The sequence below is a fragment of the Tachysurus fulvidraco genome, chromosome 4, assembly GCF_022655615.1.
Source record: "Tachysurus fulvidraco isolate hzauxx_2018 chromosome 4, HZAU_PFXX_2.0, whole genome shotgun sequence".
Lineage (NCBI taxonomy): Eukaryota > Metazoa > Chordata > Actinopteri > Siluriformes > Bagridae > Tachysurus > Tachysurus fulvidraco.
The window spans coordinates 2,522,912-2,539,008 of NC_062521.1; the positions used below are offsets into that span (position 1 = coordinate 2,522,912).

The 16,097-nt window shown below is 44.6% G+C and overlaps 1 protein-coding gene across 1 annotated transcript in view; it reads right to left on the reverse strand.

Annotated features, from left to right (window-relative positions):
• Window positions 1-15,824, reverse strand: part of LOC113655329 (pro-neuregulin-3, membrane-bound isoform) — a 273,198-nt gene extending 257,374 nt beyond the window's left edge. Inside the window, exon 1 of the mRNA XM_027165818.2 lies at window positions 13,763-15,824. Within this exon, the coding sequence (XP_027021619.2) occupies window positions 13,763-14,387 (625 nt within the window). The 5' untranslated portion in view covers window positions 14,388-15,824. The remainder of the gene's footprint in view (window positions 1-13,762) is intronic.
• Between the last annotated feature and the right edge of the window lie 273 nt (window positions 15,825-16,097).

Sequence of the window (16,097 nt, forward strand, 5' to 3'; positions counted from 1 at the left end):
TTTTGCATTCATTAGCTAGCATTAGGGATCATTTTACTGTACATTAACTAGCTTCTTTTGCTAATATTGTTGGATCAGCATGGCTGACTAGATTTTTTCCCTCTGATCCAAAAACTATAATATAATCCAATAATAATAATAATAATAAATGAGAAATTAACTATCTTAATTATTAAATTAATTATCTAGAAATGATAGATTCTGTCATGTTATTATAAGAAGTATGAGGAAAAGATTTCTGGTATAAATGAGCTAGCACCGCTAAGCTGTCGTGGTCTTTCAAGGATTTGTTGTTAGCATCATGTCAGATCGTTTCCACTTAGCCCACGTCTTAAGGCAGATTATTTTGGATGATAAACAAAAGACAGAGGCTGATTCTCTGGATGCTAAATATAAGGTCTGCTTTCTTTTCAGAAACTTTTCTGAATGCTCGCTCAGCTCATTTGCATACCAAGTAGCCTTTTATGATAGGTCACGATATTTAAATGAGGGGTATCCGTAGACATTCAAGCCCTAGCGCGCACAAACATACAGGCAATCAAAAACATGCTTTGCCTAGTCATTATGTTTGCTGAGAGAGCATAATGGATTCATTAATCCCGAATGAGTGTTTGGTTTCAACACAGTCGAACGCTAATGATCCCGCTATTGTCTATTCGGCTGCCTTTTACCATCTTGCTTTGCCCCATCTTTACATACACAATCACACAATCTGCTTTTCTGTTCGTGATTCTACTGTATCCTTCATGGGAGTCCCATAAAAGTGTCAATTCACAACACACACACACACACACACACACACACACACAGAATTGTTATATATCTCACATTTACTTTTAATGAGCTTGTCATTCACCCAGTTGATTACACAACACACTGAATGTCACACCTGATGAACGATTATGCAAATGAGCCGTCATTTTGGCTCGGTGCATATTCATGAGGCCTCGTCTCATTTATCTAATTGCAAAGGTCAGGAGGCGGAGTCAGCGCTCATGCGAATCAAAACCTGAACACACTCACTCACACGGGAACAAGCCGATTGGATAAAAAAGCATTGCTTTCTGACACTGTGGCCAGCTTTGTGTGTGTGTGTGTGTGTGTGTGTGTGTGTGTGTGTGTGTGTGTGTGTGAGAGAGAGAGAGAGAGAGAGAGAGTGCAGCAGCTGCGTAAACACACACACCACTCGAAGCACATTTGATTCTGTCAGCATTAAGGCCCGAGTCTGCTTATTCCTCCATTTCCTGCAGCGGCTTGATATCGTGTTTCAAACCATTACCAGCAAAGCTTGGCCACAGGGAGAGATCTGCCATCCTCTACATCCACCCATCATTGTGTGGCCTTCCACACACACACACAAACACACACACACACACACACACACACACACACACACACCAAGTCTGCTGCAGAGGCAAGGCCATTTCACTTGCACAGTCACGGTGAAAGAGGTGCATCCTACCGCCTGAGAGTTCATCCCTCCCTTCTTCTCTTCCTCCCTCCCTCTTTGTCCATTACTGTCCTTCTCAGCCAGACAGGTTAATTCCACCTCACTAAGGACAAACGGCCGGTGTCCGTGCCGCTGATTATAGCCATACCCAAGCTCGGTCATTGTCACTCCACTCGTCTGCAGAAGCTCGACAACGTCGCCTCTTTACCCGAGCACACAATCACACACCGCGTAGCAACAGAGATGCTTTTCTCCCAAACGTTACAATAATAACCTTATTTAAGTTGAACCACTTACGGCGCCCACCTACCGCTCTGCCACGTGGTGCGGACGTGACTGAGACAGCTTTAACCGAACAGATTAAAGGTCAAGATTGCAAATGCAAATCTTCTTGCCTCCAAACACGTGACCCAATAACACACACACACACACACACCTCGGCGTCTGCCTACACGCACGTCCGCAAAGGTTTTAAACTTGTTCAGCTGATTTTCAGTCATCGTGTTAAGGTTGTGTTATGCGTTAAGGTTCAAGAATAATCCGTGTGTCGAGTAGTTAACATTAACAGGTTAACGAGACGACTGCAAAAAGTATTCCCTTCTCTATAATGACGGTTTCTTCTGTAACAGTTAATTAATGTCAGCCATGTTTTACTGCAACTGATGCAAAAAAAAGGGACTTAATTCTCATTCAAGGCACTTTTTTTTTGCTAAGATTTATGACACGTTGCAGCGCACATGCAAGCACACCTGTACACATGTTTATAAAATGGGTTTTTGCACCTGTCCACACATGTATGCGCATCTCACACACACACACACACACACCTGTTCAAATGCAACCCTTAAAGCTTCATTACTCATTTTACAACCGAGTAAAGACATAAATCATACCTAACTCACTGCTGATCCACTTTATTCCCTCATTTAAAGCCACACACACTCTCTCACACACACACACACGCTCACACACACACACACACCCTCCTGTTGCAATGAACCAGTAACTGGCAGTGCACTTTCCAGATCGTACATCACCCTCCCTCACGACTCCCCTCTGAATCTCCTGAACTCGGTTACAGGCTCGGAGGGAGCTGGTAGTCGGGAGTCGGCATGCCTCCGTCTCAGCGCAGGTTAATGGGTGTGTGAAAGCGACGATGTGAGGGGTCTCGCCGCACTAATGAGGGTTAGAGGACTCCCAGTGACCCGTACGCGGCGGCGCTCCGGGTTTCACGTCGGGCTTCATCTCCAGGCAGATCTCGCCTCTGTCTCTCACGCGCCCTTAACCTTACCACTCTCCTCAGGCCAAATTGAGGTGAAACACAAAGTGCTAAAAGAGAACTCGGAGAAAAAAGTTGAAACTTTGCTAGCATAAAAGTGTGTTAAAAACTAAAGGTCTTACCTGTGTGCAGACGAGAGCTGGTGGCCCAAATTTACTTGGAGCACAAGATAAAAGTCAAGTTGGAAGAAAAACACTTGACATATTAAAGGAAAAACTCAGAAGAAGTGACTGTAATAACCGATCCTAACCTCTGCATATCATACTTTTTTTAATCTGTTTATAACAACATTCAATAACTAGAATGTACATTTCCTGAAGACAATGTGAATGGTGCTTGCCCCTGGCAAGTTTCCCTCATCGTGCTGAGTGTTTTGATATATGACATGTCAATGTTGTGCTAACTTTTTGATTTCGCTTATTTCGGGGGGGCGGGGCTACACGTGACGTAACGTGACCAAAACACGCGTGAGGCAGTTCCCCTCATCGGGCTGAGTGTTTGGTTTCTGATTGGTTCCTGAACTATCTCTTTAGAAAAATAAAGAAACAGCTTTTTCCTGCGTTACAAATGACCGACACCGGAGACTCCTTCCCTAAACGGAGTTCATTGTCTGACTTTTATCCATCACGTATAACGACATGCCTATTACATGAACCTGTGATTTGCTTTACTTCCTGAGATGGTGTTACCGTCGACCGATCGGATTTAAGAACTCGACATCGCTGGAGTTGATAAAGATATAAAGAAGGCGTAAAATGAGTGCAAGGACGACAGAGCGAGAGACGGGCGCAGCGAAAACGTAGGCTAGGGGGTCAGGCGCGGTAAGAGGTGGATCACAACGTTGCTGGTTAGCCTGTGGCTTCGTTTCATAAGTGGCTTGTAGCTTGGCAGTGAGAGCCATGTCTCCAGTGGTGAAGACGTTGCTCCTCTCTTCCCGTCTCACTGATGTCCGTCATCCGATCCCGATGTGCTGGATTTCTGCCATTTGTCTTCATAAATAAAAGATCTCTCTCTCTCTCTCTCTCTCTCTCTCTCTCTCTCTCTCTCTCTCTTATTTTTCTGAAGTCTCTCAGCCCTCCCCTGCTGTCACCAAGATAAGGATGAGGCCCAGAGATGTTTCTGTTCCATCAGCACGAGAGCCCATTTTCCTTTTAGCTTCTGCATCCATCCAGGAGTGAAGGATATCGATCGTGCTGCTAGTGATACGCTAAGACACTCCATAGGGAGGGAAAAAAAGGACGTGTTCCTCTATGACTCTGTTCCTCTATGACTTGCTGAAAAGAACGCAATGGATTTTTAGCACTGTAGAATTTGCATAGCAACGTTTGGTGAAGACGTCACTGTACACCGTTTGGTAGAAGCTAATCGATTGGGGGGAGGGGGGTGGCATTCCAGAAAATTTGAACACAACCTTACTGACATGATCGTTCAATATATATTTCGGTAGATCGGCTCCTGCTTAGAAATCAAATCAAATAAATCTTTCTAGAAATTTATAGCAGAAGTCTCTAGAAGGCAAAGATCTTGACCTTCTTAACCTTAACTATCAAGAGAAGCCTTCTTTATTTGAAATTGGTTCTTTAGAGTCATCCAGTTCTTATCGTTATTCGTCTTATTCTTTTTCAAAAAGACAAACTACATGGAGATGTGGATCAGGACCTGACAGTCAGAGATGGAAATGAAGTCGAGTTCGCAACGATTCGCCCTCCAGCTTCTACCACTCGCCTGCTCGCTCTCCATCAGTGTCAGATTTGTGGAAGGTTCCGTCTCGAGATCTACTTACTTCTTAGCATCTAGGGCGCGCTTTATTTCTGTCACCGTCTACGTTAGGTTTAACGCGACAACGCGTTAGCATCAGGTCGCTTTTCCAAATATCCTTTAGAATGTGGATAGAAACGTAAAGCCGGCGTCGATTCGGCTTCGGATTCCGCTTTTCACTTCCACCGCTAAACACGCGAGCGTGCGGTGAAGATCCGTTCAAGATATACATGTATAATATAAAAAAATATTACAATACTATTCATCCTTAAAGTGGAATAATATTGAATCAGGTCGCCATCATTCATGCGGGAAAATTACGCCAAGAAGTTGAGGCGAAAACACGAATGCTAATCCGATCTAAATGACAGTGTTGGATGTATAATTAAAGCTGCGGGCCCATGGAAGCGGAGGATCCTGCACTGTAATTTTAGATTAAAGCACTGAATTACGGGTGAACGAGTGAGCCGGAGTATTGTGATGGAGAAAAGCCGGGTTGCAAAAGCAGGATCACAAAAAATAAATAAATAAATAAATAAATAAAGAGGAACGCAGGAGAAAAGATAACGACTCGTGATTCTCTCGCTTCTTCTCCTCTTCGCTCTCATCAGGAGGAGATTCGGCACGAAACCGTGGGATGTTTGCAGGTTGATGATGGAGAATGACAACAGATAAATATTGTATGTTGGTGTTTAGTCTTTAGTGTCGCACGTCTAGAGGCTTTTAAAAGGTGTCAAATAAACGGACCGAGTAGAATCAAGAAATTAACTAAAAAGGAATCGGAATCAATTAAAGGGACCGGACAGTATCAGAATAATTAAATGAATCAAACCGAAGTGGAGTCGGTTAAACAAACCAAATAGAGCCGGTGTCAATTAAACGGACCAAATAAGATCAGAATATTTCAACAAACCAAACAGAATCAGAACCAATGAAATGAACCATTATTTGTAGATTTAGTTCGAGACGCGTCATGTGACATCCTCGTAACAAGAAAAAAAAATAGAAGCTCTCACAGGTAAGAATTATACTCATCTTCACCGCTAGAAAAAAAAAAAAAAAAAGATTCCCGTGCTTACAACTTGGACGATCTGTGTAGTTTTCTGCACAAAAACCGCTCCGAGTGGCATCGTGAACGTCGTTGCAGCAAAAGTCGAGCCTGTTTGGCCGCCACAAACGTGAACAACCTCCTAAAAGTAATACAGAATCAGAAATCTTAATGTGTTTCAAGTTGGATTGCAAACTGAAAACGGGGAAATGGAAAGCCCAGCAGGTGCAACCTGAACCCAGATGGCTGGATGTGAAAAGTGACAGCTCACATGCTGACAGGCTCTCAATCCCACCTCTCAGCAGGAACACGCCACACACAAACACAGCCTACACACACACACACACACGCTCATCACATATACACACCGACCAGCCTGCTGAGAGCAGCGAGCTACACCATCCATCAGCCTCGCTCAGAGGTCAGCCTCAGTGTGTGTGTAGGTGTGTGTGTGTAGGTGCGTCCACCCGTTTTTAATCTGCCATCGGAGCCGTGAGGCCGTTTGTCCACATCCTCAGGTTCAGCATTCATGTGCCGAATTTGCTGCGGTGACGAAAAAAAAAAAGTCACGTGTTCAGTAATCATCGTAATCCGTCGCACGTCGGTATCGACTGGTTTAAAAAGTTTGACGGACTCAGAATTCCGCACGAAGCAATGAGTCTAGAAAGTCTGGAAATTTCTAGAAAGGTCTCATTAATAATCATTGATGTGTGGTGATGATTTTTCCATCAAGTGATGTTTGTTTGTTTGTTTATTATTTATAGAAGGAGTCTCAAGGTTCAACAGCTTTGCAACAGTCGGAGGAGGAAATTCCGCCAAAGCCAGAATCTTTACAAGAGCCCCATTTTGTACACGATACACAGATTCACTGCTAAGGGAGTTGTTCGAGACGCAGCCCACTTTGCTTTCAGCGTGATTTTAAGAGCTAAGGAGCATGCACAGGTAATTCAGAAGACGTCCACCGGTACGGTTCGTTTACTTTCACGCGTGCGGATTGTTTGGCTATTCCCCAAAGCAGAGCAGTTTCCGAAAACGCAATCTAATCTCAAAAGCTGTCAAAGTCGAGTGTTTTTTAGAGAAGTGGATGACGTTCGACAAGGCGACTCTTCTGCTGCTAAAGAGCGACGTGAACGCCCGTAAACACACTCGAGCGAGAAATAGGAAACAAACACTACTGCTTATGTGCTCATCCGGAACGAGTAAGAGTGTCTGCATGTGGAACTTGCGGCATCATCGCCACACGTTGTGAAACGCTCTGTTAGTTTAACCGCCGCTGCTGTTAGTGCCCGAGCACGGGGATGACCGTATGTCCCTTTTAAAGCCACATAAATTGAAAGAAATTGAAAGGGATGAAAGGAAGTGCAGCATATGGCCTGGGTTTGTGTCTCAGAGGTGAGGAGAGGAGGAGAAAGGGAGGAGAAGCAGCGCGGTGCAGCGCCTCCACCTGACGAGCGCTAGGTAAAACACTACTCATGCCTAATCATGTGTGTTGGTTAAATCTGATTCGCTGAATGGCAGGAGGCCAGAATCATTACCTCACCCTCAGAGCTGCTCACCTTCAGAGCTTTAGAGAGCGCTGTAACACAGCAACTCCAGATTAATTTGCTGCGGCTGTGTGGAACTTCGTTGAACCGACGAGCGCGAGCAAACGAATTTGATTTCCGGTCTACGTTAATTACGGTAGCACAATACGGCTAATCGTTGGTTATTGTTTGGTTCTATCTGGAGAGACGAAAAGTTAAGATCATCCAAAACGTCAAATATTTTGCCTGCTGTGGGGTGTTTTCTTTAGGTGTCAGGTGCTGTTGCTCGCAGTGGGGTGTTTATTTGCTTGAAGTGGTTTTCACTTGCCGTGAGGATTTTTTCACTTATGGGTCGTTTTTTGCTTGCTTTGTGGAGTTCTTTGAGCGTTTTAGGGCATTTTTTTCACTTGCTGTGGGGTGTTTTTTGTTTGCTGTGGAGCATCTTTTTTACATTTACAGCATTTAGCAGACGCCCTTATCCAGAGTGACTTACATTTTTATCTCATTTTTATACAACTGAGCAATTGAGGGATAAGGGCCTTGCTCAGGGGCCCAGCGGTGGGAACCTGGTGGACATAGGAATCGAACATACAACCTTCCGATTGGTAGCCCAACACCTTAACCACTAGGCTACCACATTCCTTCGGGATTTTTTCCCCACTTGCTGTGGGGTGTTATTTTTTAGTTGCTGTGGGGGGTGTTTAGTCCTTCAAGCAAAAACACCACCACACCAACTAATAAATATGAACCTGAATACATCTGACGCTGATCGGGAGACGTGAGGCCGACGACCGACGACGGAACGAGTCTGCAGACGAAACATGAATCAAAACAAAACTCTCAATTGGACAAAAGACCAACCAACACTTTGCTGCCGATTCAGGGAGGTCTCTGATTGGCCCGAGCTCCAACAGAAGACCCAGGGAAGTTTATACATCATAAATTGCCTGGAGCACCACAAAATAAACCGGTCCTGATGTTTTGTTAGTGTTTGGATGTGTAACAGCTTGGAACCGACTTGTCGAGTGGATACGGAGACTGACAAAGAATCTGTGTCATTTCCTGGATTAATGGTTGACATGTCCAGGAAGTTTGGAATCCAATCTAATCTGATGCTAATCCAAAAGCAAAACATTTGTTAGGATTTGGTGACACCCCCCATTTTATTTTCACGTGATGTGTAACTTGCACCAGGACCTGAGGCGGGATGTGACGCTTGGTTGAAGTCGGTTAAATAGGACGTCATAAGTGTGCAGTACTGAAAGCGAACAGGAATGAAATCTCAATTATAAAGCGGCGTCTACGATGATGATGGTCTCCGTTATGATTGATCTCGACGCCCGAACGCTGGAACCAGAAACGAATCCTGGGCTAATGAAGACGAAGCTCAGTCCGCTTCTGGTCGCCTCGAGGCGTGACAAATAAATTGCTCGTTGTTTTATTTTAAACAGCACATGCATCTTCTGTCATGGCGTCTTAAACAGCCGTTAATTCAGGGAACCCGAGAAGCGCTTTTGTTCCTTGGCAAACACAATCAGAAGCGTTTCATTTATCAAAATCGCTCTTAAGATGCAAGAGGGTCGTGTTTTGAACTCGAAAAAGCAGAAGAAAGTAGAAAGGCTCTCCTGGAACATGATTACAGCCGGTGTTTCTACCATATTATGACTCATGAACTCAAAAACTGCGACTCAAGAGAGATATTAAAAGACAACTAATAACTGGACACGACAATAAGCTTTCATAATCGGGCTGACTCGTCGAAACGAGGATATTAGAAAGGCGTTTGGTCACAGAGGGTAAAATGAGGTTGAAAAAAGTCTCAGTATGAAAATTTCAATAGAACGCAGCAGTTCAAACATCCCCGGAGCTCATCCTGAGCACTTTAAGCGCTCTCTCGCACACAAATCTTCATTAATTTAAGTCGAATTCTTTATCAAAGCGCCTCTGACCAGAGGAATCGGGACCGGCGTTAAGCCACTTTGTAACCTTTCATCGTCTCCAACTTTGAGGAGCTTTGGGAAAAACCTCGACGGGATTCTTGAGCAGGAACCTGTTTTCGAAGTGGCCCAGGATGTTTTAATCGCCCGTTCTTTCTTTCATCTTTCCTCCCTTCCTCCTCCTCTTCCTCCTCCAGATAATTCGTCAGCGCCTGCCTTCGTCAATTATTCAAGTCATCCTCTACATATTGAATATGTTTCTCTTTCTCTTCATTAATATTTTAGGGGCCGCTTCCCTCGCCGAGATGACTCATAAGGATAAATCAAGGTGACATTAAGTTTTATTGAGACGCTCTTGTCGTGAAAACGTGCTTTAATGGAGCCGGAGTTGGGTTCTTTGCCTCTGTAGCCACCGCTAAAAGGAACACGAAGGGGAACATGGTGGGACAAACAAGTCGCTGCTTTCAGATGAATGGAGAAGATGGAAAAGATTGCAGAGGATAATTAACTAATCATGGCTAAAAAAATAAAATAAAACAGGCTAAGGCATGGTTAATGGGTAACGGTCAGTATCTGACATTGAGCGACCTGTAAGAAAGAAGAGCTCGTCCAGCTTACGGCATGCAATGAGTGAAAGAAAGAAAAATAAATAAATAAATAAAAATCGATGGCCATTAACACAGCACTCATCTCGGAAAAGAAAAAGACGATTCAGTCGCACTTCTCCGAGGTTGATGATATGGCGACCGGATTCGATTCTATTGCTGATGGTATGGGATAAGTGCTCTGATCGATGGAGTTCAGATGGAGTCCTTTCTGACTGACGCGGATCCCGGCAAGGCAGATCACGGCTCGGTCGGATTAGAGCTTGTATGCCTTCCTTCTTTGCCAATTACGAAGTCTCTCGTGACTTTAAGGAGGAGGTATAGAGAGCAGTTCTGCCCCCTATCCCCCCCCTTTTTTTTTTGCTTATAGTCCAATGATCTAAACTGCTGTATAGTTACTATTTGTATCAGCATCGCTAATTACATCACGCCGCTCTTCGAGCTGATTGGTCTGATTGGACAACGGCTGCATTTTCCGACTGTAGTTCCCATCTCTCTCTAGAACAAGATGTTAAGTAGTCTCCGTTGTCACTGCTTGGTCTCAGTCAAAGGTCAAGCGGCAATCACGTTTTCTGCCACAGGAAAGTCATCAGGATGGAGGGCTTTGCCGTTTTTCCGCAACAAGCTAGAATTGCTTTTTGCCGTATTAACCTCAAGAGAAAGAGATAAAAAGGAATACAGCACATCTGGGCATGCCGATATAGGAAAACTGATTGCCGCACGTACGTCTACTGTATGTGCTGTATGTACATCCCTAGCTTCTTAGACAGCAGCTAGTCTAGCACTAATATAGCGCTAGTGAAAGAGGAACAGCTGCAACTGTACTGTCATGGTTCATGGGTCATTAATAAACAGCTGCACACATTATGCATTAGCTCAAAAACACAAACACAGAGCACACTTAAGTTCATTGATCCACCCAGATCATTTTCCCATATGATTGCGGTTGTGTTTCTTCCAAGGAGGTAAATAAAGACTACGAAATAAGCATATGGATCAAGTAAAGCATTTTCGAAGACAAAGGCTAGCAGCTCTGTCACGACCTTAGGTCTCGTTTGCTTATAAAATGCAAATTTTATACTGTGCCAGCGGGTGTGGGCGTTTACCAACTGGAGCTCTTGCATTAATCAGGAAGTGCAAGATGGAAGTCTAGCTTATCCTCATGGAGCCCTGTGGGGCAGGTAATATCACAGTGATGACTTGGACACAGTGGACACGCTATCTGTAAATACCTCTGACCTCAGCTATAGACTCACCAAGAACTAAAGGCTTTATTGCCAGGTGCAAACGATGCATTTGATTCGGTTGACTCCTTATACTCAGTGTACTAGCAGTTTATCAAATGCGTGTTGGGACATGATCCTAAAACTAAAGACTATTTCGTAGCAGTATTTCATATTAATAAATGATTAGGACATTTAATAATAAATGAGTATGCACATTAACGGTTGATGCATAACCCAAGAGCTTCGGTGCTGAAAGGCATAAGTAACATGATATAATAATGCAGAATTTGGAAGACATGTACAATATACAGTATGACTTTCAGGTAGTCTACCAATTTGGATGCACATGTCTGAAAAGGTCTCCAGGGTCGGGGGTTCGATTCCCGTCTCCGCCTTGTGTGTGTGGAGTTTGCATGTTCTCCCCGTGCCTCGGGGGTTTCCTCCGGGTACTCCGGTTTCCTCCCCCGGTCCAAAGACATGCATGGTAGGTTGATTGGCATCTCTGGAAAATTGTCCGTAGTGTGTGAGTGTGTGAGTGAATGAGAGTGTGTGTGTGCCCTGTGATGGAGCTATACCTTAAGGATATACCTTGTCAAAAAACTAAAGGCTTGTTGAAATTGTATAAATTATTACACCATTGGATGTCGACATGTTTGTGAAGTAGGCTTCTTCGTTTTTTCAGCTGTGATACTAAAGTAAACGTGGCAGTATATTAAATTTCTTATTGGACTGCTGCATTTTTGCCCCATCTCAGGAGTGATGGCAAATTAATCTGGATCAAGCACAGGCAGACCAAAGTAATCTCACAGAGTGCCGGTGAATCACACTCGGCCAGAATGAGATACTCAGATCAAAAATTCAAGACTAAGCACCAAAGGAGATCCTTTTAGCTGCATCGGGAGAGCGATAACATCCAAGAGTGAGGTCTCTGTGTTGTTATAATTCAGCGTTCACGTCCCACGGTCTTGGGTTAACTGTATGCAAAGATGTTAAATGAGATGATTGATGTCAAACCCCTCTAAAGCACAAGCTGGTGATCCAGATAAATACGTGCGAGATATGACAAGCGAGGTACTGTACTGTAGGTGGCTGGGTTTTTGAGGTATTGTTAGTTCTGTGCCTGGAAGATTTACTGTAATCCAAATTCTGTAAGAAACCTAACTGGGTATTCGACATAATCCTTTAAAATGAGATTATTTACATGATTGAACAACGTCGGATGGCAGTTCTTGCCAGCTTCTCCAGATGCTCTTACATTAGAAAATGTCAGGCTGTGATTTTGTTGTCATAAGAGGAGAAACAATGCATTTGATTGGATACACTTCCGGATGGTTCGCAGACGTCTCGGAAGAGCGGCGGGAATTGTGCGACGGAAACGCTTGCATCTCAGGCCAAATCTCTGCCGTGCTTATGCATGTTCGGACCAAATTTGTTAGGCGTGTATGATACAAGACTTTAATCCATTCCCCCCATTTTGATGAATGTGTTATTGGCCTGATTAAGTCAATTATTATAAAAGCATGACTTTCAGCAGGAACAACGGCACAAATGTCATCTTTCCTCTCAAAACCTGGGCATTAATTTCATTTACTCATTAATAATCTTTCAATATCGATCTACGAAAGCTGACAGGAACTCAGCCAGTGAGGGAGATACTTGTTATGAGTGCTTGGACCCCTGAAATCGGGTATGAAATCAGTCGGTTAGCACAAAATATTCACAAGAGAGAGCAAATGCAATATGGCAGCTGGCTGATATAGAACAAAATGTACATTGTCTAAATAAACAGACACCAAGATTACTGTTCAAACAGGACCACGTGTTTAGTCCCCAAAGATGTTCTCATGCGCAAATTGAAACACTCCGAGAGGCCGGACCATTCAAAAGAACTGTAGCATTACTGTCTGTATGTGTATATAAAAATATGTGTATAAAAAAAAAGAAGCGATGTAAAGAGTCTGAAACACTGTTGTTACAACCCCAGTGTTGCGACCAGTCAAAACATATATAATGTCTTCATCAGGAACCACTTTATAGCTTAATCACAACTGGCTTCTGGCTGATTTGTTTTTAAAAAACTCTACTGTAATGAGTAAGCAAAGCAGAAATGAACCCAGTGTTCACAGTCTAGAGAGAGAGAGAGAGAGAGAGAGAGAGAGGAAGGCTTATGTGTTCTCACTTATTATATTGTACAAGCTAACCTACATCTGTAACTCTATATATTATATATATATATATATATATATATATATATATATATATATATATATATATAAATATATATATATATATACATACTGTATATATACACCTGTATATATCTGCACATCATTTGCTTGAATGTCTTAAGTTAAATTCTTACTCTGTTTCTTACATCCTTACACATATAACTGAAAGCAGATTGTATTAGAGAAAGATTAGGCAGGTTTTCTCTAGTGCCTTAAAGAAGAAAAAAAAAAAAAGGTTTTTATAACAGAAGGAATAAAGTAAGAGTACAGTAGCAGCTCAGTGGTTAAGGCTCGAGGCTGTTGACCTCTATGGCACAAGTTAAATTCCCAGCAGCACAAGACCTTCGAAGTTGGGCCCTTGGACAAGGCCCTCCCTTTCTGCTCCAGCAATGCCAACACCTAGCTGACATGCTCTGTGACCTAGATGTCCTAACAGGCAGGGATTTCACTTTACAAACACACACACCTTTTTTCCAGCATGTTTTAGCAACAAAATTTGGACCATACCCCGTATGAAAATAATAAGTACACAAAAGTTGTAATGTTTCTACACATAACCACTGGTAAAAATAGTATGAAGTTAATCGATAAAAATGAGACTCTCGAGATAAACCAGCCCATAAAAATTCACAACACATCTTAATACTGACACAAGAAACCCAACTAAGCCCAGAGCAGCAGGAAACACTGACAGATGACAGGACTCACGTGTCTTGCGGCTGACGTGGGTCCGAGCTGGAGTGTTTGCCGGCCTCTCTGTGGTTGAGTGCTCACGGGTTGAGTCATTGAGGACGGTTGGTTTGGATGAAGATGGGGTGGAGGTGGATGTCCGGCCTGTGAAGGCAGTTGTTGTAGTGGTCTTCTGCGTCACTTGGCTGCCAGAGGAACCTCCATCCCTAGGGTTGGCATTAGGAGGTGCTGCTGTTCGAGTTTTGCCCCTCACTGCTGTGGTAATAGTAGAGATGGTTGAGGATACAGTGGTGGTTGTGGTGGTGGGGGAAGTGGTGCTATCTTGGCCCTTGGGTAGAGCGCTTGGCTTGGATAAGAATATTGGATCCTGGCCAATACCCTTAGCATCCACCAGGTCTGTGGGTACATAGTCCTGCACAGATCCCACAACAATCCATTTGAGCAGCATGAGGCTAAGGCCGAGACCTACAAAGCCAATCAGGAGGGGAACTACACACAGCCAAGTCTGCTGTCTCGGCCAAAAGGCGCACCTAAAAGCTCCAGCACGCTCTCCACCCTGACGTTCCCCAGAAGCCCCACCGACCTCTGGTTCCTCCAGGATCACCACCCCTGAGGTGGTCACAGCTCCAGAAGTGTCGCTCATCCTGCCCCGGGTTTAGAGAGGGTTAACCCCAGGGTCGGGCACTCAGCAGGCACAGGAGGATCACAGAAGCATGGATCATGGTGTTGAACATCGGATGAAAAAAAGAATCAAGAAATCCCAGCAGAACACTCACTCAGATGCAAATACTCACCGACAACAAACAACCATCACTTCTTAAAGCACAGACACTCAATGCCGCAAATGCAAATCACACACACTCAAGCTCACGCACACGCGCACACACAGACACACAGTAGAATTCCAGAGGTCGAAAAACCAGGGCTGGCAGAATCCAACGTGGGACGATCCTTTTAGTCCTGTTCCAGAAGCAGGAGATGCAGAAGAGTAGATGGACTTGGAAAGGATTCTGGTTCCAAGGACAAATGGAATAGGCAGAGAAAAAAGGGGAGACGCCGGACGGAGGGGTGGAGCGAGATGGGAGGAATGCAGAGAGCGGATGCGTCTGCGAGGAGGCGCTCGGCAGAGCTCGGTGCAGCAGCACACTCTTGTGTTACCACTCCTCAAATCCTGTCTTTTAGACTAGGCATCTGACCTGTCAGAAACAATCCTATAATTTTACGATTCCTTCGATGATTTGCAGACGAGTAGCCGGTTTCCAGCAGGGCTCAGTTTTTTTCTCCCATTTCTCCCAGCTTGGCCACTGTCTAATTCCGTGACTCCTGTTAAGCTCCTGTTATCACTCGCTGACTCAGCTTTGCATATCCCATAGAGTCAGACCATCCAACAAGCGGCCGAGATTCGTAGCACCCTCTCCCAGGGCTAACCTCCTACAGATACCATGTGTATGAAAAGGAAGAGTAACCCAAATCTTTTCCTCAAGGATGAAGCAGACGAACAAATTCGGCAGAGCGAGCAGAGGTGAAGTCCGCAAAGCCAGCAAAGGTCAGCGTTTAGCGTGCGATCAAATCCATAGGGAGGATAAATCCGTTCTCCTGCTTGAGCAGCATCCGAGCCATGTCCCACTGCTGTTCATGCAGCACGGAGCGAACGAGTGTGCGCTCAGTCCTCCGCTACATTCCGCCACTGAGAAAACGAGGGAGAGGGAGAGAAAGAGAGAGAGGGAGGGAGGGAGAACGCAGCGTGAGGGAGCAAGAGAAGCAGGAAGGGGGAAGGGACGGTGCTAGAGACAGACAGTAAAGAGAGAAATTAGGAGAGCGAGAAGGAGGAGAGGAATAAGAAAAAAAAATCCCTGAGCTCAGGTCTTCCTCATGTTCTCTTTATCCGATACTGCCATCCAGTCTGAATGCAGGGCTTCTTAATTATTTGTTTGTTTGTACCTCGCTGTCCCAGGACTGAGACAGTGTCATCGCAAAGGGATGCCGCTCTCCTGTCTGGCGTGCAGCAGCTGCTGCCGACGCCGGGCGAGGGGGAGAGAGAGGCAGAGGAGGATCTGAGAGTGAGCGAGCGAGCGAGAGAGAGAGGCAGAGGAGGATCTGAGAGTGAGCAAGCGAGAGAGAGAGAGAGAGAGAGAGAGAGAGAGAGAGAGAGAGAGGCAGGACTACACCTGCTCCTCCCAGCCAGAGAGAGAGAAGATTGATGGAGAATACACAGAAGGGAACAGTGAGAAACGAAGATAAGGAGCAAACAGAGAGAGAGGAAGAGAGTGTGTGAGAGGGAGAGAGAGACGGATCCATGCTAGTGCTGTGCAGTATTAAGTGACCGAAGAGATTGCCGCGTGCTGTAAACAGC